At 41.8% G+C, this 22,422-nt stretch overlaps 1 protein-coding gene and 22 pseudogenes across 1 annotated transcript in view; 22 read left to right on the plus strand and 1 right to left on the minus strand.

Annotated features, from left to right (window-relative positions):
* LOC115925507 overlaps positions 1 to 22,422 on the minus strand; it is a 27,754-nt gene continuing 5,332 nt past the window's right edge. The window contains exons 5-6 of the mRNA XM_030989495.1: positions 1,747 to 1,903; positions 1 to 146 (exon numbers count right to left, since the gene is read on the minus strand). Coding sequence (XP_030845355.1) covers positions 1 to 146; positions 1,747 to 1,903 — 303 coding nt within the window. The remainder of the gene's footprint in view (positions 147 to 1,746; positions 1,904 to 22,422) is intronic.
* On the plus strand, positions 3,499 to 3,617 carry LOC115925613 (annotated as a pseudogene).
* On the plus strand, positions 4,383 to 4,501 carry LOC115925614 (annotated as a pseudogene).
* Positions 5,267 to 5,385, plus strand: LOC115925729 (annotated as a pseudogene).
* LOC115925615 lies at positions 6,155 to 6,273 on the plus strand (annotated as a pseudogene).
* LOC115925730 lies at positions 7,036 to 7,154 on the plus strand (annotated as a pseudogene).
* Positions 7,926 to 8,044, plus strand: LOC115925616 (annotated as a pseudogene).
* On the plus strand, positions 8,813 to 8,931 carry LOC115925617 (annotated as a pseudogene).
* Positions 9,711 to 9,829, plus strand: LOC115925618 (annotated as a pseudogene).
* On the plus strand, positions 10,599 to 10,717 carry LOC115925619 (annotated as a pseudogene).
* Positions 11,483 to 11,601, plus strand: LOC115925620 (annotated as a pseudogene).
* On the plus strand, positions 12,367 to 12,485 carry LOC115925622 (annotated as a pseudogene).
* Positions 13,250 to 13,368, plus strand: LOC115925623 (annotated as a pseudogene).
* Positions 14,134 to 14,252, plus strand: LOC115925624 (annotated as a pseudogene).
* LOC115925625 lies at positions 15,017 to 15,135 on the plus strand (annotated as a pseudogene).
* On the plus strand, positions 15,902 to 16,020 carry LOC115925626 (annotated as a pseudogene).
* On the plus strand, positions 16,786 to 16,904 carry LOC115925627 (annotated as a pseudogene).
* On the plus strand, positions 17,672 to 17,790 carry LOC115925628 (annotated as a pseudogene).
* On the plus strand, positions 18,555 to 18,673 carry LOC115925629 (annotated as a pseudogene).
* On the plus strand, positions 19,439 to 19,557 carry LOC115925631 (annotated as a pseudogene).
* LOC115925632 lies at positions 20,323 to 20,441 on the plus strand (annotated as a pseudogene).
* On the plus strand, positions 21,208 to 21,326 carry LOC115925634 (annotated as a pseudogene).
* On the plus strand, positions 22,091 to 22,208 carry LOC115925745 (annotated as a pseudogene).

Consider the following 22,422-nt stretch of genomic DNA (forward strand, 5'->3'; position numbering starts at 1 on the left):
TTACTTTTTGATGTTTGCGTTAATGATACTCACGTCAAGTTTTCCCTTCATGTAGTCTTTGAACGTCAACTGCGCCGTTTCCAAGGGGACGTCAATCAGCTTCTTTCCCTCTAGCATTAAGATCTGATCCCCCTTGCTAATGGCTCCTTTAATATTGCAATGAGAAATGATTTAAAGGGCCACTCTAACCAAAACGGGCTAACAAAATGAAAAAAAAGATATGTAGAATAATTTTTGACGGAGATTCCGAATATGACAATGATATTTCTTGGAGATCATAAACAATTCTGGAATATAGATTTAGAAATGACGACTCAGAACGCTCAAAAAAAGCCCAGTTTCGGAGCTGTATTGCGCAATAGCATAATTATGACGTCACTGCAGGGGATTTCTTGGTTTATTATGGTTATGGTTATTATCATTTTTTAGTCAATTTAGAGACTTTCTTAAAAATCAAAGGTTGGCATAGTAATAAGTAGAGGTGTGTTCATGTTTTTAAAGGCTATGTTAGTTGGGTTAGAGAGGCCCTTTAATGAGTCGGGTGGTTTGATGACACTCATCTGGGAGATGCGGATTGTCGTGGATTCGAGCCCTGGTACGTCACTTTTAATGATTGCCAAGGCATTAATCTATATTTGCCGCTCCATACTCAGGAGAGTAATTGGTACCTGGTATGATGGTGGAAATCATTCTGATCGTAATTACCATGGGCCTTTATAGTATTTATGATATGAATACTCCCCACGGGAGATGGTGCACACATTGTGGGCGTGAACGAAATCCGCCACAGTGATTACATACTAAGGCTACATGTTGTTTTCGGGGTAGGGGCCTACTGTGAAAGAACTTTATTCCATCTGACCCCGGACCTCGTCTTATAAACGGATTTTGATTAATCAAAATTTGATTTGATTTGATTTGTTTTGATGTGATGTTTATTTATTCCATATAGGCCTATACATCAACATATATTATATTTACCACCGTAATACTTTAGATGTGTGATAATTACATGGTATATGATAGAAAAGGGGTCGGCTAAAGCATAAGCTTGAAGTGACGTCCTCTTCAAAATTAAAATAATAATTCATACAATAGTCAGCGATGCATACAAGTAAAGAGAGGAAGGAATAAAAGTACACAAATGGCATAGGAAGAAAAGGGACAGAGAGGAAGTAGAGGGAGAGAAAGTTACATTCATGATAGTGTCCGGAAGAGCATAATTATATAAAGACAAGTTGTGCATGAAATAACAAATTAATTGACGGTAACTTAAAATCAATCTCACTATGTACACGTACATCAGAGATACAGGCGGTTGCACAAAGTTTACGATTAATTTAATAGCGAGTGATCAATTCAAATCAATCGCAACACTTTATATCAGGGTGCCCAGTATCACATCCTTATCTGGGACCAGTCTTATAAAAATCGTGTTGTGCTTGATCCGAATCAATGGCAAGTCCTCCAATCAATCACAAGTTTTCACTCTCCTATATCTCTTATTTAGATATAGCTGCGATTGATATCAGTCGTAAATAAGTTGCGATTCATTGCAATTCTTTAAAGCCCGTCTGCACTAGTTTAGCCAGGGGGATAAGACCTCCCTGCAAGGTCACTGACAGGAGGGGGTCACGGGGGACCAACAGGCACCGATTAGGCATCGTTTGTAGAGGGCGCAAGTAGCTATAAGCAGCGCAGTGGGGCTTTAAAAGACCCTGGTTCACAAAATGACGTCAAACATACCACTTTTAGCAGCAGCACCGTCCTCAAGTACCTCTGCCACAACCACTCTCCCAAGAAGGGGTGTAATTGAGCCCCCCTCGAGGTACATCTCAAGCGGTCCATCCTTCACGATCTCCACCTTTCTCAGGGTTCGATCATCAATCTGGCGTGTAGTGAACTGATGATAAAATATTGATAGAAATATATAGGAGATTAAATGAAACAGGACCCTGTTTCATCAAACTTGTTATCAACAACATGTTACAAGCTACTGTTATAAGCTACTGAGATCATGGCATCTGATTGGCTGAGAGCAAATTTGTCATAGAAATTTAGCATTTGTTATAGATAAAAAGTTTTATGAAACGGGCCCCAGAACTGTTCAGCACTACCTCAGCACGTATTGAAACGTCATCTTGAAAATAGAACAACAGACTTTAAAAAGTAAAAATGTACAAAAGGCGAAGAAAACACTATACAACATAACGCAAAGTTATATTGTTGTGTGTAACGTGACACTTATCAGACATAGTCAATAGAAAAGTTTCACCCCTTTACTATATTTTTCATTCCTTTGACATTAGATTACAATAATTCATACCAGTTCCTCCATTTTCCCACCAGTTTTCATTTAACGCAACTATTATCCTTATTTTTGGCTGATGACCTTTCTTTGTTTCTCCTACTTGACAAATGCGAAATAACCGACTATTCAGTGTGTTGCCAATTTGATAACGTTAACATGGAGTAAGGATCCTTGGTCCACCACTCTGGCTGGTTGGAAGCAGGTTTAGGCTTCGGTTTAGGCTTCGGTTTTTCATTCTGTAAACAAGGAATAGAAGTGCAGCTTTTTTCTTTTTTTTCATCATACATTTTCATAAACATAACATGGCTTGATACAATATTTCAAGTGTATATAATTTATACAGATAATAAACGATATTAAACAAATATATTGAATTTAAACAAACATATTGAATGCATAATTAACATACATTCGATGCAGGAGTTGTAGACAATGTGATGACCTAGACATGGAGACATCCTTCTCTTACCCTTTTAATTTTATTTCTCTCTTTTTTCCCCTCTTCATATTCCCTCATAGGAAAAAAATATCACGCTTTTCTGGAGGAAAGACGGGGAGCAAAAAAAAGGATGACGAGTTTTTGGTGACTCTTCCCTTCTAAAAGAAGCTTATTATCGACCTCTAACTCCGTCCTTCCTTCCCTCCTTCACCTCTATAACAAACTCCCGCCCCTCCCCCCCATCCCATCCCTGCCCGGCTCCTCCTTTTTCTTTTCTTCCATCCTCCATGTAGCATTATGGCAAAATGTTTTATCCGCAACCGTTTCCAAGACAGTGTCAATGCGCACACTCTTTGCGCATGATGACCATTACGTCATAAACAAAGACAAGGTGAATACTATATATCGCGTGTCGAGGTACTAGGTTTGCTCAAAGGCTTATTTGGAATATGACGTTAGCTTGTTATATTCCTCTTCCCCAGGGGGACCTGATCTCAACAAGGCATAGAAGTGCAGCTCTGGACTATTATTGATACCCCCAATAATATAGTTGAACAAGAGCTCCATCTACAGAGGACACAGTCTCTTAGTTGGAGAATAGGCGTTCGGGCTAAATCCGTTTCCTCACCCAGTCGGGCACTTTGAAATAATCATGAACATCTGAAACTACTACTACCACCCCATTGAAAGAAATCAGATGGTGACGTCATTGTTTAATGTTAAATAGGTTTAAACTGACGAGTCTTTTGTCTACGACCATACCATGCTGAACATACCGGTTCTCGTCCGATCACCGAAGTCAAGAAACATAGGGCCTGGTCAGTAATTGGATGGGAGACCGCCTTTGAATACCGGGTGTTGTAGGCATTTTTTTAAATTTGAATTGATTTATTGGTTTCTGCATCTTTTTTTTTTTTTTTTTTCATCATACATTTTCATGAACATAACATGGCTTCATACAATATTTCAAGTGTTCACGCTTATCTGGAGGAAAGACGGGGAGCAAAAAAAAGGATGACGAGTTTTTGGTGACTCTTCCCTTCTAAAAGAAGCTTATTATCGACCTCTAACTCCGTCCTTCCTTCCCTCCTTCACCTCTATAACAAACTCCCGCCCCTCCCCCCCATCCCATCCCTGCCCGGCTCCTCCTTTTTCTTTTCTTCCATCCTCCATGTAGCATTATGGCAAAATGTTTTATCCGCAACCGTTTCCAAGACAGTGTCAATGCGCACACTCTTTGCGCATGATGACCATTACGTCATAAACAAAGACAAGGTGAATACTATATATCGCGTGTCGAGGTACTAGGTTTGCTCAAAGGCTTATTTGGAATATGACGTTATCTTGTTATATTCCTCTTCCCCAGGGGGGCCTGATCTCAACAAGGCATAGAAGTGCAGCTCTGGACTATTATTGATACCCCCAATAATATAGTTGAACAAGAGCTCCATCTACAGAGGACACAGTCTCTTAGTTGGAGAAGAGGCGTTCGGGCCAAATCCGTTTCCTTACCCAGTCGGGCACTTTGAAATAATCATGAACATCTGAAACTACTACTACCACCCCATTGAAAGAAATCAGATGGTGACGTCATTGTTTAATGTTCAATAGGTTTAAATTGACGAGTCTTTTGTCTACGACCATACCATGCTGAACATACCGGTTCTCGTCCGATCACCGAAGTCAAGAAACATAGGGCCTGGTCAGTAATTGGATGGGAGACCGCCTTTGAATACCGGGTGTTGTAGGCATTTTTTTTTTTAATATGAATTGATTTATTGGTTTCTGCATCTTTTTTTTTTTTTTTCATCATACATTTTCATGAACATAACATGGCTTCATACAATATTTCAAGTGTTCACGCTTATCTGGAGGAAAGACGGGGAGCAAAAAAAAGGATGACGAGTTTTTGGTGACTCTTCCCTTCTAAAAGAAGCTTATTATCGACCTCTAACTCCGTCCTTCCTTCCCTCCTTCACCTCTATAACAAACTCCCGCCCCTCCCCCCCCATCCCATCCCTGCCCGGCTCCTCCTTTTTCTTTTCTTCCATCCTCCATGTAGCATTATGGCAAAATGTTTTATCCGCAACCGTTTCCAAGACAGTGTCAATGCGCACACTCTTTGCGCATGATGACCATTACGTCATAAACAAAGACAAGGTGAATACTATATATCGCGTGTCGAGGTACTAGGTTTGCTCAAAGGCTTATTTGGAATATGACGTTAGCTTGTTATATTCCTCTTCCCCAGGGGGCCTGATCTCAACAAGGCATAGAAGTGCAGCTCTGGACTATTATTGATACCCCCAATAATATAGTTGAACAAGAGCTCCATCTACAGAGGACACAGTCTCTTAGTTGGAGAAGAGGCGTTCGGGCTAAATCCGTTTCCTTACCCAGTCGGGCACTTTGAAATAATCATGAACATCTGAAACTACTACTACCACCCCATTGAAAGAAATCAGATGGTGACGTCATTGTCTAATGTTAAATAGGTTTAAATTGACGAGTCTTTTGTCTATGACCATACCATGCTGAACATACCGGTTCTCGTCCGATCACCGAAGTCAAGAAACATAGGGCCTGGTCAGTAATTGGATGGGAGACCGCCTTTGAATACCGGGTGTTGTAGGCATTTTTTTTTTTTTTTTATTTGAATTGATTTATTGGTTTCTGCATCTTTTTTTTTTTTTTTTCATCATACATTTTCATGAACATAACATGGCTTCATACAATATTTCAAGTGTTCACGCTTATCTGGAGGAAAGACGGGGAGCAAAAAAAAGGATGACGAGTTTTTGGTGACTCTTCCCTTCTAAAAGAAGCTTATTATCGACCTCTAACTCCGTCCTTCCTTCCCTCCTTCAACTCTATAACAAACTCCCGCCCCTCCCCCCCATCCCATCCCTGCCCGGCTCCTCCTTTTTCTTTTCTTCCATCCTCCATGTAGCATTATGGCAAAATGTTTTATCCGCAACCGTTTCCAAGACAGTGTCAATGCGCACACTCTTTGCGCATGATGACCATTACGTCATAAACAAAGACAAGGTGAATACTATATATCGCGTGTCGAGGTACTAGGTTTGCTCAAAGGCTTATTTGGAATATGACGTTAGCTTGTTATATTCCTCTTCCCCAGGGGGCCTGATCTCAACAAGGCATAGAAGTGCAGCTCTGGACTATTATTGATACCCCCAATAATATAGTTGAACAAGAGCTCCATCTACAGAGGACACAGTCTCTTAGTTGGAGAAGAGGCGTTCGGGCCAAATCCGTTTCCTTACCCAGTCGGGCACTTTGAAATAATCATGAACATCTGAAACTACTACTACCACCCCATTGAAAGAAATCAGATGGTGACGTCATTGTTTAATGTTAAATAGGTTTAAATTGACGAGTCTTTTGTCTACGACCATACCATGCTGAACATACCGGTTCTCGTCCGATCACCGAAGTCAAGAAACATAGGGCCTGGTCAGTAATTGGATGGGAGACCGCCTTTGAATACCGGGTGTTGTAGGCATTTTTTTTTTAATTGAATTGATTTATTGGTTTCTGCATCTTTTTTTTTTTTTTTTCATCATACATTTTCATGAACATAACATGGCTTCATACAATATTTCAAGTGTTCACGCTTATCTGGAGGAAAGACGGGGAGCAAAAAAAAGGATGACGAGTTTTTGGTGACTCTTCCCTTCTAAAAGAAGCTTATTATCGACCTCTAACTCCGTCCTTCCTTCCCTCCTTCACCTCTATAACAAACTCCCGCCCCTCCCCCCCATCCCATCCCTGCCCGGCTCCTCCTTTTTCTTTTCTTCCATCCTCCATGTAGCATTATGGCAAAATGTTTTATCCGCAACCGTTTCCAAGACAGTGTCAATGCGCACACTCTTTGCGCATGATGACCATTACGTCATAAACAAAGACAAGGTGAATACTATATATCGCGTGTCGAGGTACTAGGTTTGCTCAAAGGCTTATTTGGAATATGACGTTAGCTTGTTATATTCCTCTTCCCCAGGGGGCCTGATCTCAACAAGGCATAGAAGTGCAGCTCTGGACTATTATTGATACCCCCAATAATATAGTTGAACAAGAGCTCCATCTACAGAGGACACAGTCTCTTAGTTGGAGAAGAGGCGTTCGGGCTAAATCCGTTTCCTTACCCAGTCGGGCACTTTGAAATAATCATGAACATCTGAAACTACTACTACCACCCATTGAAAGAAATCAGATGGTGACGTCATTGTTTAATGTTAAATAGGTTTAAATTGACGAGTCTTTTGTCTATGACCATACCATGCTGAACATACCGGTTCTCGTCCGATCACCGAAGTCAAGAAACATAGGGCCTGGTCAGTAATTGGATGGGAGACCGCCTTTGAATACCGGGTGTTGTAGGCATTTTTTTTTTTTTTATTTGAATTGATTTATTGGTTTCTGCATCTTTTTTTTTTTTTTTTTTCATCATACATTTTCATGAACATAACATGGCTTCATACAATATTTCAAGTGTTCACGCTTATCTGGAGGAAAGACGGGGAGCAAAAAAAAGGATGACGAGTTTTTGGTGACTCTTCCCTTCTAAAAGAAGCTTATTATCGACCTCTAACTCCGTCCTTCCTTCCCTCCTTCAACTCTATAACAAACTCCCGCCCCTCCCCCCCCATCCCATCCCTGCCCGGCTCCTCCTTTTTCTTTTCTTCCATCCTCCATGTAGCATTATGGCAAAATGTTTTATCCGCAACCGTTTCCAAGACAGTGTCAATGCGCACACTCTTTGCGCATGATGACCATTACGTCATAAACAAAGACAAGGTGAATACTATATATCGCGTGTCGAGGTACTAGGTTTGCTCAAAGGCTTATTTGGAATATGACGTTAGCTTGTTATATTCCTCTTCCCCAGGGGGGCCTGATCTCAACAAGGCATAGAAGTGCAGCTCTGGACTATTATTGATACCCCCAATAATATAGTTGAACAAGAGCTCCATCTACAGAGGACACAGTCTCTTAGTTGGAGAAGAGGCGTTCGGGCTAAATCCGTTTCCTTACCCAGTCGGGCACTTTGAAATAATCATGAACATCTGAAACTACTACTACCACCCCATTGAAAGAAATCAGATGGTGACGTCATTGTTTAATGTTAAATAGGTTTAAATTGACGAGTCTTTTGTCTACGACCATACCATGCTGAACATACCGGTTCTCGTCCGATCACCGAAGTCAAGAAACATAGGGCCTGGTCAGTAATTGGATGGGAGACCGCCTTTGAATACCGGGTGTTGTAGGCATTTTTTTTTTTAATATGAATTGATTTATTGGTTTCTGCATCTTTTTTTTTTTTTTTTCATCATACATTTTCATGAACATAACATGGCTTCATACAATATTTCAAGTGTTCACGCTTATCTGGAGGAAAGACGGGGAGCAAAAAAAAGGATGACGAGTTTTTGGTGACTCTTCCCTTCTAAAAGAAGCTTATTATCGACCTCTAACTCCGTCCTTCCTTCCCTCCTTCACCTCTATAACAAACTCCCGCCCCTCCCCCCCCCATCCCATCCCTGCCCGGCTCCTCCTTTTTCTTTTCTTCCATCCTCCATGTAGCATTATGGCAAAATGTTTTATCCGCAACCGTTTCCAAGACAGTGTCAATGCGCACACTCTTTGCGCATGATGACCATTACGTCATAAACAAAGACAAGGTGAATACTATATATCGCGTGTCGAGGTACTAGGTTTGCTCAAAGGCTTATTTGGAATATGACGTTAGCTTGTTATATTCCTCTTCCCCAGGGGGGCCTGATCTCAACAAGGCATAGAAGTGCAGCTCTGGACTATTATTGATACCCCCAATAATATAGTTGAGCAAGAGCTCCATCTACAGAGGACACAGTCTCTTAGTTGGAGAAGAGGCGTTCGGGCTAAATCCGTTTCCTCACCCAGTCGGGCACTTTGAAATAATCATGAACATCTGAAACTACTACTACCACCCCATTGAAAGAAATCAGATGGTGACGTCATTGTTTAATGTTAAATAGGTTTAAATTGACGAGTCTTTTGTCTACGACCATACCATGCTGAACATACCGGTTCTCGTCCGATCACCGAAGTCAAGAAACATAGGGCCTGGTCAGTAATTGGATGGGAGACCGCCTTTGAATACCGGGTGTTGTAGGCATTTTTTTTTTTTTTTTGAATTGATTTATTGGTTTCTGCATCTTTTTTTTCTTTTTTTTCATCATACATTTTCATGAACATAACATGGCTTCATACAATATTTCAAGTGTTCACGCTTATCTGGAGGAAAGACGGGGAGCAAAAAAAAGGATGACGAATTTTTGGTGACTCTTCCCTTCTAAAAGAAGCTTATTATCGACCTCTAACTCCGTCCTTCCTTCCCTCCTTCACCTCTATAACAAACTCCCGCCCCTCCCCCCCATCCCATCCCTGCCCGGCTCCTCCTTTTTCTTTTCTTCCATCCTCCATGTAGCATTATGGCAAAATGTTTTATCCGCAACCGTTTCCAAGACAGTGTCAATGCGCACACTCTTTGCGCATGATGACCATTACGTCATAAACAAAGACAAGGTGAATACTATATATCGCGTGTCGAGGTACTAGGTTTGCTCAAAGGCTTATTTGGAATATGACGTTAGCTTGTTATATTCCTCTTCCCCAGGGGGGGGGGGGGGGGGGCCTGATCTCAACAAGGCATAGAAGTGCAGCTCTGGACTATTATTGATACCCCCAATAATATAGTTGAGCAAGAGCTCCATCTACAGAGGACACAGTCTCTTAGTTGGAGAAGAGGCGTTCGGGCTAAATCCGTTTCCTCACCCAGTCGGGCACTTTGAAATAATCATGAACATCTGAAACTACTACTACCACCCCATTGAAAGAAATCAGATGGTGACGTCATTGTTTAATGTTAAATAGGTTTAAATTGACGAGTCTTTTGTCTACGACCATACCATGCTGAACATACCGGTTCTCGTCCGATCACCGAAGTCAAGAAACATAGGGCCTGGTCAGTAATTGGATGGGAGACCGCCTTTGAATACCGGGTGTTGTAGGCATTTTTTTTTTTTTATTTGAATTGATTTATTGGTTTCTGCATCTTTTTTTTTTTTTTTTTTCATCATACATTTTCATGAACATAACATGGCTTCATACAATATTTCAAGTGTTCACGCTTATCTGGAGGAAAGACGGGGAGCAAAAAAAAGGATGACGAGTTTTTGGTGACTCTTCCCTTCTAAAAGAAGCTTATTATCGACCTCTAACTCCGTCCTTCCTTCCCTCCTTCACCTCTATAACAAACTCCCGCCCCTCCCCCCCATCCCATCCCTGCCCGGCTCCTCCTTTTTCTTTTCTTCCATCCTCCATGTAGCATTATGGCAAAATGTTTTATCCGCAACCGTTTCCAAGACAGTGTCAATGCGCACACTCTTTGCGCATGATGACCATTACGTCATAAACAAAGACAAGGTGAATACTATATATCGCGTGTCGAGGTACTAGGTTTGCTCAAAGGCTTATTTGGAATATGACGTTAGCTTGTTATATTCCTCTTCCCCAGGGGGGCCTGATCTCAACAAGGCATAGAAGTGCAGCTCTGGACTATTATTGATACCCCCAATAATATAGTTGAACAAGAGCTCCATCTACAGAGGACACAGTCTCTTAGTTGGAGAAGAGGCGTTCGGGCTAAATCCGTTTCCTCACCCAGTCGGGCACTTTGAAATAATCATGAACATCTGAAACTACTACTACCACCCCATTGAAAGAAATCAGATGGTGACGTCATTGTTTAATGTTAAATAGGTTTAAATTGACGAGTCTTTTGTCTACGACCATACCATGCTGAACATACCGGTTCTCGTCCGATCACCGAAGTCAAGAAACATAGGGCCTGGTCAGTAATTGGATGGGAGACCGCCTTTGAATACCGGGTGTTGTAGGCATTTTTTTTTTATTTGAATTGATTTATTGGTTTCTGCATCTTTTTTTCTTTTTTTTCATCATACATTTTCATGAACATAACATGGCTTCATACAATATTTCAAGTGTTCACGCTTATCTGGAGGAAAGACGGGGAGCAAAAAAAAGGATGACGAGTTTTTGGTGACTCTTCCCTTCTAAAAGAAGCTTATTATCGACCTCTAACTCCGTCCTTCCTTCCCTCCTTCACCTCTATAACAAACTCCCGCCCCTCCCCCCCCATCCCATCCCTGCCCGGCTCCTCCTTTTTCTTTTCTTCCATCCTCCATGTAGCATTATGGCAAAATGTTTTATCCGCAACCGTTTCCAAGACAGTGTCAATGCGCACACTCTTTGCGCATGATGACCATTACGTCATAAACAAAGACAAGGTGAATACTATATATCGCGTGTCGAGGTACTAGGTTTGCTCAAAGGCTTATTTGGAATATGACGTTAGCTTGTTATATTCCTCTTCCCCAGGGGGGCCTGATCTCAACAAGGCATAGAAGTGCAGCTCTGGACTATTATTGATACCCCCAATAATATAGTTGAACAAGAGCTCCATCTACAGAGGACACAGTCTCTTAGTTGGAGAAGAGGCGTTCGGGCTAAATCCGTTTCCTCACCCAGTCGGGCACTTTGAAATAATCATGAACATCTGAAACTACTACTACCACCCCATTGAAAGAAATCAGATGGTGACGTCATTGTTTAATGTTAAATAGGTTTAAATTGACGAGTCTTTTGTCTACGACCATACCATGCTGAACATACCGGTTCTCGTCCGATCACCGAAGTCAAGAAACATAGGGCCTGGTCAGTAATTGGATGGGAGACCGCCTTTGAATACCGGGTGTTGTAGGCATTTTTTTTTTTATTTGAATTGATTTATTGGTTTCTGCATCTTTTTTTTCTTTTTTTTCATCATACATTTTCATGAACATAACATGGCTTCATACAATATTTCAAGTGTTCACGCTTATCTGGAGGAAAGACGGGGAGCAAAAAAAGGATGACGAGTTTTTGGTGACTCTTCCCTTCTAAAAGAAGCTTATTATCGACCTCTAACTCCGTCCTTCCTTCCCTCCTTCACCTCTATAACAAACTCCCGCCCCTCCCCCCCCATCCCATCCCTGCCCGGCTCCTCCTTTTTCTTTTCTTCCATCCTCCATGTAGCATTATGGCAAAATGTTTTATCCGCAACCGTTTCCAAGACAGTGTCAATGCGCACACTCTTTGCGCATGATGACCATTACGTCATAAACAAAGACAAGGTGAATACTATATATCGCGTGTCGAGGTACTAGGTTTGCTCAAAGGCTTATTTGGAATATGACGTTAGCTTGTTATATTCCTCTTCCCCAGGGGGCCTGATCTCAACAAGGCATAGAAGTGCAGCTCTGGACTATTATTGATACCCCCAATAATATAGTTGAACAAGAGCTCCATCTACAGAGGACACAGTCTCTTAGTTGGAGAAGAGGCGTTCGGGCTAAATCCGTTTCCTCACCCAGTCGGGCACTTTGAAATAATCATGAACATCTGAAACTACTACTACCACCCCATTGAAAGAAATCAGATGGTGACGTCATTGTTTAATGTTAAATAGGTTTAAATTGACGAGTCTTTTGTCTACGACCATACCATGCTGAACATACCGGTTCTCGTCCGATCACCGAAGTCAAGAAACATAGGGCCTGGTCAGTAATTGGATGGGAGACCGCCTTTGAATACCGGGTGTTGTAGGCATTTTTTTTTTATTTGAATTGATTTATTGGTTTCTGCATCTTTTTTTTCTTTTTTTTCATCATACATTTTCATGAACATAACATGGCTTCATACAATATTTCAAGTGTTCACGCTTATCTGGAGGAAAGACGGGGAGCAAAAAAAAGGATGACGAGTTTTTGGTGACTCTTCCCTTCTAAAAGAAGCTTATTATCGACCTCTAACTCCGTCCTTCCTTCCCTCCTTCACCTCTATAACAAACTCCCGCCCCTCCCCCCCATCCCATCCCTGCCCGGCTCCTCCTTTTTCTTTTCTTCCATCCTCCATGTAGCATTATGGCAAAATGTTTTATCCGCAACCGTTTCCAAGACAGTGTCAATGCGCACACTCTTTGCGCATGATGACCATTACGTCATAAACAAAGACAAGGTGAATACTATATATCGCGTGTCGAGGTACTAGGTTTGCTCAAAGGCTTATTTGGAATATGACGTTAGCTTGTTATATTCCTCTTCCCCAGGGGGGCCTGATCTCAACAAGGCATAGAAGTGCAGCTCTGGACTATTATTGATACCCCAATAATATAGTTGAACAAGAGCTCCATCTACAGAGGACACAGTCTCTTAGTTGGAGAAGAGGCGTTCGGGCTAAATCCGTTTCCTCACCCAGTCGGGCACTTTGAAATAATCATGAACATCTGAAACTACTACTACCACCCCATTGAAAGAAATCAGATGGTGACGTCATTGTTTAATGTTAAATAGGTTTAAATTGACGAGTCTTTTGTCTACGACCATACCATGCTGAACATACCGGTTCTCGTCCGATCACCGAAGTCAAGAAACATAGGGCCTGGTCAGTAATTGGATGGGAGACCGCCTTTGAATACCGGGTGTTGTAGGCATTTTTTTTTATTTGAATTGATTTATTGGTTTCTGCATCTTTTTTTTCTTTTTTTTCATCATACATTTTCATGAACATAACATGGCTTCATACAATATTTCAAGTGTTCACGCTTATCTGGAGGAAAGACGGGGAGCAAAAAAAAGGATGACGAGTTTTTGGTGACTCTTCCCTTCTAAAAGAAGCTTATTATCGACCTCTAACTCCGTCCTTCCTTCCCTCCTTCACCTCTATAACAAACTCCCGCCCCTCCCCCCCCATCCCATCCCTGCCCGGCTCCTCCTTTTTCTTTTCTTCCATCCTCCATGTAGCATTATGGCAAAATGTTTTATCCGCAACCGTTTCCAAGACAGTGTCAATGCGCACACTCTTTGCGCATGATGACCATTACGTCATAAACAAAGACAAGGTGAATACTATATATCGCGTGTCGAGGTACTAGGTTTGCTCAAAGGCTTATTTGGAATATGACGTTAGCTTGTTATATTCCTCTTCCCCAGGGGGGCCTGATCTCAACAAGGCATAGAAGTGCAGCTCTGGACTATTATTGATACCCCCAATAATATAGTTGAACAAGAGCTCCATCTACAGAGGACACAGTCTCTTAGTTGGAGAAGAGGCGTTCGGGCTAAATCCGTTTCCTCACCCAGTCGGGCACTTTGAAATAATCATGAACATCTGAAACTACTACTACCACCCCATTGAAAGAAATCAGATGGTGACGTCATTGTTTAATGTTAAATAGGTTTAAATTGACGAGTCTTTTGTCTACGACCATACCATGCTGAACATACCGGTTCTCGTCCGATCACCGAAGTCAAGAAACATAGGGCCTGGTCAGTAATTGGATGGGAGACCGCCTTTGAATACCGGGTGTTGTAGGCATTTTTTTTTTATTTGAATTGATTTATTGGTTTCTGCATCTTTTTTTTTTTTTTTTCATCATACATTTTCATGAACATAACATGGCTTCATACAATATTTCAAGTGTTCACGCTTATCTGGAGGAAAGACGGGGAGCAAAAAAAAGGATGACGAGTTTTTGGTGACTCTTCCCTTCTAAAAGAAGCTTATTATCGACCTCTAACTCCGTCCTTCCTTCCCTCCTTCACCTCTATAACAAACTCCCGCCCCTCCCCCCCATCCCATCCCTGCCCGGCTCCTCCTTTTTCTTTTCTTCCATCCTCCATGTAGCATTATGGCAAAATGTTTTATCCGCAACCGTTTCCAAGACAGTGTCAATGCGCACACTCTTTGCGCATGATGACCATTACGTCATAAACAAAGACAAGGTGAATACTATATATCGCGTGTCGAGGTACTAGGTTTGCTCAAAGGCTTATTTGGAATATGACGTTAGCTTGTTATATTCCTCTTCCCCAGGGGGGCCTGATCTCAACAAGGCATAGAAGTGCAGCTCTGGACTATTATTGATACCCCCAATAATATAGTTGAACAAGAGCTCCATCTACAGAGGACACAGTCTCTTAGTTGGAGAAGAGGCGTTCGGGCTAAATCCGTTTCCTCACCCAGTCGGGCACTTTGAAATAATCATGAACATCTGAAACTACTACTACCACCCCATTGAAAGAAATCAGATGGTGACGTCATTGTTTAATGTTAAATAGGTTTAAATTGACGAGTCTTTTGTCTACGACCATACCATGCTGAACATACCGGTTCTCGTCCGATCACCGAAGTCAAGAAACATAGGGCCTGGTCAGTAATTGGATGGGAGACCGCCTTTGAATACCGGGTGTTGTAGGCATTTTTTTTTTTATTTGAATTGATTTATTGGTTTCTGCATCTTTTTTTTCTTTTTTTTCATCATACATTTTCATGAACATAACATGGCTTCATACAATATTTCAAGTGTTCACGCTTATCTGGAGGAAAGACGGGGAGCAAAAAAAAGGATGACGAGTTTTTGGTGACTCTTCCCTTCTAAAAGAAGCTTATTATCGACCTCTAACTCCGTCCTTCCTTCCCTCCTTCACCTCTATAACAAACTCCCGCCCCTCCCCCCCCATCCCATCCCTGCCCGGCTCCTCCTTTTTCTTTTCTTCCATCCTCCATGTAGCATTATGGCAAAATGTTTTATCCGCAACCGTTTCCAAGACAGTGTCAATGCGCACACTCTTTGCGCATGATGACCATTACGTCATAAACAAAGACAAGGTGAATACTATATATCGCGTGTCGAGGTACTAGGTTTGCTCAAAGGCTTATTTGGAATATGACGTTAGCTTGTTATATTCCTCTTCCCCAGGGGGCCTGATCTCAACAAGGCATAGAAGTGCAGCTCTGGACTATTATTGATACCCCCAATAATATAGTTGAACAAGAGCTCCATCTACAGAGGACACAGTCTCTTAGTTGGAGAAGAGGCGTTCGGGCTAAATCCGTTTCCTCACCCAGTCGGGCACTTTGAAATAATCATGAACATCTGAAACTACTACTACCACCCCATTGAAAGAAATCAGATGGTGACGTCATTGTTTAATGTTAAATAGGTTTAAATTGACGAGTCTTTTGTCTACGACCATACCATGCTGAACATACCGGTTCTCGTCCGATCACCGAAGTCAAGAAACATAGGGCCTGGTCAGTAATTGGATGGGAGACCGCCTTTGAATACCGGGTGTTGTAGGCATTTTTTTTTTTATTTGAATTGATTTATTGGTTTCTGCATCTTTTTTTTCTTTTTTTTCATCATACATTTTCATGAACATAACATGGCTTCATACAATATTTCAAGTGTTCACGCTTATCTGGAGGAAAGACGGGGAGCAAAAAAAAGGATGACGAGTTTTTGGTGACTCTTCCCTTCTAAAAGAAGCTTATTATCGACCTCTAACTCCGTCCTTCCTTCCCTCCTTCACCTCTATAACAAACTCCCCCCCCTCCCCCCATCCCATCCCTGCCCGGCTCCTCCTTTTTCTTTTCTTCCATCCTCCATGTAGCATTATGGCAAAATGTTTTATCCGCAACCGTTTCCAAGACAGTGTCAATGCGCACACTCTTTGCGCATGATGACCATTACGTCATAAACAAAGACAAGGTGAATACTATATATCGCGTGTCGAGGTACTAGGTTTGCTCAAAGGCTTATTTGGAATATGACGTTAGCTTGTTATATTCCTCTTCCCCAGGGGGGCCTGATCTCAACAAGGCATAGAAGTGCAGCTCTGGACTATTATTGATACCCCCAATAATATAGTTGAGCAAGAGCTCCATCTACAGAGGACACAGTCTCTTAGTTGGAGAAGAGGCGTTCGGGCTAAATCCGTTTCCTCACCCAGTCGGGCACTTTGAAATAATCATGAACATCTGAAACTACTACTACCACCCCATTGAAAGAAATCAGATGGTGACGTCATTGTTTAATGTTAAATAGGTTTAAATTGACGAGTCTTTTGTCTACGACCATACCATGCTGAACATACCGGTTCTCGTCCGATCACCGAAGTCAAGAAACATAGGGCCTGGTCAGTAATTGGATGGGAGACCGCCTTTGAATACCGGGTGTTGTAGGCATTTTTTTTTTATTTGAATTGATTTATTGGTTTCTGCATCTTTTTTTCCTTTTTTTTCATCATACATTTTCATGAACATAACATGGCTTCATACAATATTTCAAGTGTTCACGCTTATCTGGAGGAAAGACGGGGAGCAAAAAAAAGGATGACGAGTTTTTGGTGACTCTTCCCTTCTAAAAGAAGCTTATTATCGACCTCTAACTCCGTCCTTCCTTCCCTCCTTCACCTCTATAACAAACTCCCGCCCCTCCCCCCCCCCATCCCATCCCTGCCCGGCTCCTCCTTTTTCTTTTCTTCCATCCTCCATGTAGCATTATGGCAAAATGTTTTATCCGCAACCGTTTCCAAGACAGTGTCAATGCGCACACTCTTTGCGCATGATGACCATTACGTCATAAACAAAGACAAGGTGAATACTATATATCGCGTGTCGAGGTACTAGGTTTGCTCAAAGGCTTATTTGGAATATGACGTTAGCTTGTTATATTCCTCTTCCCCAGGGGGCCTGATCTCAACAAGGCATAGAAGTGCAGCTCTGGACTATTATTGATACCCCCAATAATATAGTTGAACAAGAGCTCCATCTACAGAGGACACAGTCTCTTAGTTGGAGAAGAGGCGTTCGGGCTAAATCCGTTTCCTCACCCAGTCGGGCACTTTGAAATAATCATGAACATCTGAAACTACTACTACCACCCCATTGAAAGAAATCAGATGGTGACGTCATTGTTTAATGTTAAATAGGTTTAAATTGACGAGTCTTTTGTCTACGACCATACCATGCTGAACATACCGGTTCTCGTCCGATCACCGAAGTCAAGAAACATAGGGCCTGGTCAGTAATTGGATGGGAGACCGCCTTTGAATACCGGGTGTTGTAGGCATTTTTTTTTTATTTGAATTGATTTATTGGTTTCTGCATCTTTTTTTCTTTTTTTTTCATCATACATTTTCATGAACATAACATGGCTTCATACAATATTTCAAGTGTTCACGCTTATCTGGAGGAAAGACGGGGAGCAAAAAAAAGGATGACGAGTTTTTGGTGACTCTTCCCTTCTAAAAGAAGCTTATTATCGACCTCTAACTCCGTCCTTCCTTCCCTCCTTCACCTCTATAACAAACTCCCGCCCCTCCCCCCCCATCCCATCCCTGCCCGGCTCCTCCTTTTTCTTTTCTTCCATCCTCCATGTAGCATTATGGCAAAATGTTTTATCCGCAACCGTTTCCAAGACAGTGTCAATGCGCACACTCTTTGCGCATGATGACCATTACGTCATAAACAAAGACAAGGTGAATACTATATATCGCGTGTCGAGGTACTAGGTTTGCTCAAAGGCTTATTTGGAATATGACGTTAGCTTGTTATATTCCTCTTCCCCAGGGGGACCTGATCTCAACAAGGCATAGAAGTGCAGCTCTGGACTATTATTGATACCCCCAATAATATAGTTGAACAAGAGCTCCATCTACAGAGGACACAGTCTCTTAGTTGGAGAAGAGGCGTTCGGGCTAAATCCGTTTCCTCCCAGTCGGGCACTTTGAAATAATCATGAACATCTGAAACTACTACTACCACCCCATTGAAAGAAATCAGATGGTGACGTCATTGTTTAATGTTAAATAGGTTTAAATTGACGAGTCTTTTGTCTACGACCATACCATGCTGAACATACCGGTTCTCGTCCGATCACCGAAGTCAAGAAACATAGGGCCTGGTCAGTAATTGGATGGGAGACCGCCTTTGAATACCGGGTGTTGTAGGCATTTTTTTTTTATTTGAATTGATTTATTGGTTTCTGCATCTTTTTTTCTTTTTTTTCATCATACATTTTCATGAACATAACATGGCTTCATACAATATTTCAAGTGTTCACGCTTATCTGGAGGAAAGACGGGGAGCAAAAAAAAGGATGACGAGTTTTTGGTGACTCTTCCCTTCTAAAAGAAGCTTATTATCGACCTCTAACTCCGTCCTTCCTTCCCTCCTTCACCTCTATAACAAACTCCCGCCCCTCCCCCCCCATCCCATCCCTGCCCGGCTCCTCCTTTTTCTTTTCTTCCATCCTCCATGTAGCATTATGGCAAAATGTTTTATCCGCAACCGTTTCCAAGACAGTGTCAATGCGCACACTCTTTGCGCATGATGACCATTACGTCATAAACAAAGACAAGGTGAATACTATATATCGCGTGTCGAGGTACTAGGTTTGCTCAAAGGCTTATTTGGAATATGACGTTAGCTTGTTATATTCCTCTTCCCCAGGGGGGCCTGATCTCAACAAGGCATAGAAGTGCAGCTCTGGACTATTATTGATACCCCCAATAATATAGTTGAGCAAGAGCTCCATCTACAGAGGACACAGTCTCTTAGTTGGAGAAGAGGCGTTCGGGCTAAATCCGTTTCCTCACCCAGTCGGGCACTTTGAAATAATCATGAACATCTGAAACTACTACTACCACCCCATTGAAAGAAATCAGATGGTGACGTCATTGTTTAATGTTAAATAGGTTTAAATTGACGAGTCTTTTGTCTACGACCATACCATGCTGAACATACCGGTTCTCGTCCGATCACCGAAGTCAAGAAACATAGGGCCTGGTCAGTAATTGGATGGGAGACCGCCTTTGAATACCGGGTGTTGTAGGCATTTTTTTTTTATTTGAATTGATTTATTGGTTTCTGCATCTTTTTTTCTTTTTTTTCATCATACATTTTCATGAACATAACATGGCTTCATACAATATTTCAAGTGTTCACGCTTATCTGGAGGAAAGACGGGGAGCAAAAAAAAGGATGACGAGTTTTTGGTGACTCTTCCCTTCTAAAAGAAGCTTATTATCGACCTCTAACTCCGTCCTTCCTTCCCTCCTTCACCTCTATAACAAACTCCCGCCCCTCCCCCCCCATCCCATCCCTGCCCGGCTCCTCCTTTTTCTTTTCTTCCATCCTCCATGTAGCATTATGGCAAAATGTTTTATCCGCAACCGTTTCCAAGACAGTGTCAATGCGCACACTCTTTGCGCATGATGACCATTACGTCATAAACAAAGACAAGGTGAATACTATATATCGCGTGTCGAGGTACTAGGTTTGCTCAAAGGCTTATTTGGAATATGACGTTAGCTTGTTATATTCCTCTTCCCCAGGGGGGCCTGATCTCAACAAGGCATAGAAGTGCAGCTCTGGACTATTATTGATACCCCCAATAATATAGTTGAGCAAGAGCTCCATCTACAGAGGACACAGTCTCTTAGTTGGAGAAGAGGCGTTCGGGCTAAATCCGTTTCCTCACCCAGTCGGGCACTTTGAAATAATCATGAACATCTGAAACTACTACTACCACCCCATTGAAAGAAATCAGATGGTGACGTCATTGTTTAATGTTAAATAGGTTTAAATTGACGAGTCTTTTGTCTACGACCATACCATGCTGAACATACCGGTTCTCGTCCGATCACCGAAGTCAAGAAACATAGGGCCTGGTCAGTAATTGGATGGGAGACCGCCTTTGAATACCGGGTGTTGTAGGCATTTTTTTTTATATTTGAATTGATTTATTGGTTTCTGCATCTTTTTTTTTTTTTTTTTCATCATACATTTTCATGAACATAACATGGCTTCATACAATATTTCAAGTGTTCACGCTTATCTGGAGGAAAGACGGGGAGCAAAAAAAAGGATGACGAGTTTTTGGTGACTCTTCCCTTCTAAAAGAAGCTTATTATCGACCTCTAACTCCGTCCTTCCTTCCCTCCTTCACCTCTATAACAAACTCCCGCCCTCCCCCCCCATCCCATCCCTGCCCGGCTCCTCCTTTTTCTTTTCTTCCATCCTCCATGTAGCATTATGGCAAAATGTTTTATCCGCAACCGTTTCCAAGACAGTGTCAATGCGCACACTCTTTGCGCATGATGACCATTACGTCATAAACAAAGACAAGGTGAATACTATATATCGCGTGTCGAGGTACTAGGTTTGCTCAAAGGCTTATTTGGAATATGACGTTAGCTTGTTATATTCCTCTTCCCCAGGGGGGCCTGATCTCAACAAGGCATAGAAGTGCAGCTCTGGACTATTATTGATACCCCCAATAATATAGTTGAGCAAGAGCTCCATCTACAGAGGACACAGTCTCTTAGTTGGAGAAGAGGCGTTCGGGCTAAATCCGTTTCCTCACCCAGTCGGGCACTTTGAAATAATCATGAACATCTGAAACTACTACTACCACCCCATTGAAAGAAATCAGATGGTGACGTCATTGTTTAATGTTAAATAGGTTTAAATTGACGAGTCTTTTGTCTACGACCATACCATGCTGAACATACCGGTTCTCGTCCGATCACCGAAGTCAAGAAACATAGGGCCTGGTCAGTAATTGGATGGGAGACCGCCTTTGAATACCGGGTGTTGTAGGCATTTTTTTTTATTTGAATTGATTTATTGGTTTCTGCATCTTTTTTTTTCTTTTTTTCATCATACATTTTCATGAACATAACATGGCTTCATACAATATTTCAAGTGTTCACGCTTATCTGGAGGAAAGACGGGGAGCAAAAAAAAGGATGACGAGTTTTTTGGTGACTCTTCCCTTCTAAAAAAAGCTTATTATCGACCTCTAACTCCGTCCTTCTTCCCTCCTTCACCTTTATAACAAACTCCCACCCCTCCCCCCCCATCCCATCCCTGCCCGGCTCCTCCTTTTTCTTTTCTTCCATCCTCCATGTAGCATTATGGCAAAATGTTTTATCCGCAACCGTTTCCAAGACAGTGTCAATGCGCACACTCTTTGCGCATGATGACCATTACGTCATAAACAAAGACAAGGTGAATACTATATATCGCGTGTCGAGGTACTAGGTTTGCTCAAAGGCTTATTTGGAATATGACGTTAGCTTGTTATATTCCTCTCCCCAGGGGGACCTGATCTCAACAAGGCATAGAAGTGCAGCTCTGGACTATTATTGATACCCCCAATAATATAGTTGAAGCAAGAGCTCCATCTACAGAGGACACAGTCTCTTAGTTGGAGAAGAGGCGTTCGGGCTAAATCCGTTTCCTCACCCAGTCGGGCACTTTGAAATAATCATGAACATCTGAAACTACTACTACCACCCATTGAAAGAAATCAGATGGTGACGTCATTGTTTAATGTTAAATAGGTTTAAATTGACGAGTCTTTTGTCTACGACAATACCATGCTGAACATACCGGTTCTCGTCCGATCACCGAAGTCAAAGAACATAGGCCTGGTCAGTAATTGGATGGGAGACCGCCTTTGAATACCGGGTGTTGTAGGCATTTTTTTTTTTATTTGAATTGATTTATTGGTTTCTGGTGGTTTCTGATCTTTTTTTTTTTCTTTTCTTTTTTTTTCATCATACATTTTCATGAACATAACATGGCTTCATACAATATTTCAAGTGTTCACACGCTTAATCTGGAGGAAAGACGGGGAGCAAAAAAAAGGATGACGAGTTTTTTGGTGACTCTTCCTTCTAAAAGAAGCTTATTA

The sequence above is a fragment of the Strongylocentrotus purpuratus genome, unplaced genomic scaffold (genome assembly GCF_000002235.5).
Source record: "Strongylocentrotus purpuratus isolate Spur 01 unplaced genomic scaffold, Spur_5.0 spur5_scaffold_18, whole genome shotgun sequence".
NCBI lineage: Eukaryota > Metazoa > Echinodermata > Echinoidea > Camarodonta > Strongylocentrotidae > Strongylocentrotus > Strongylocentrotus purpuratus.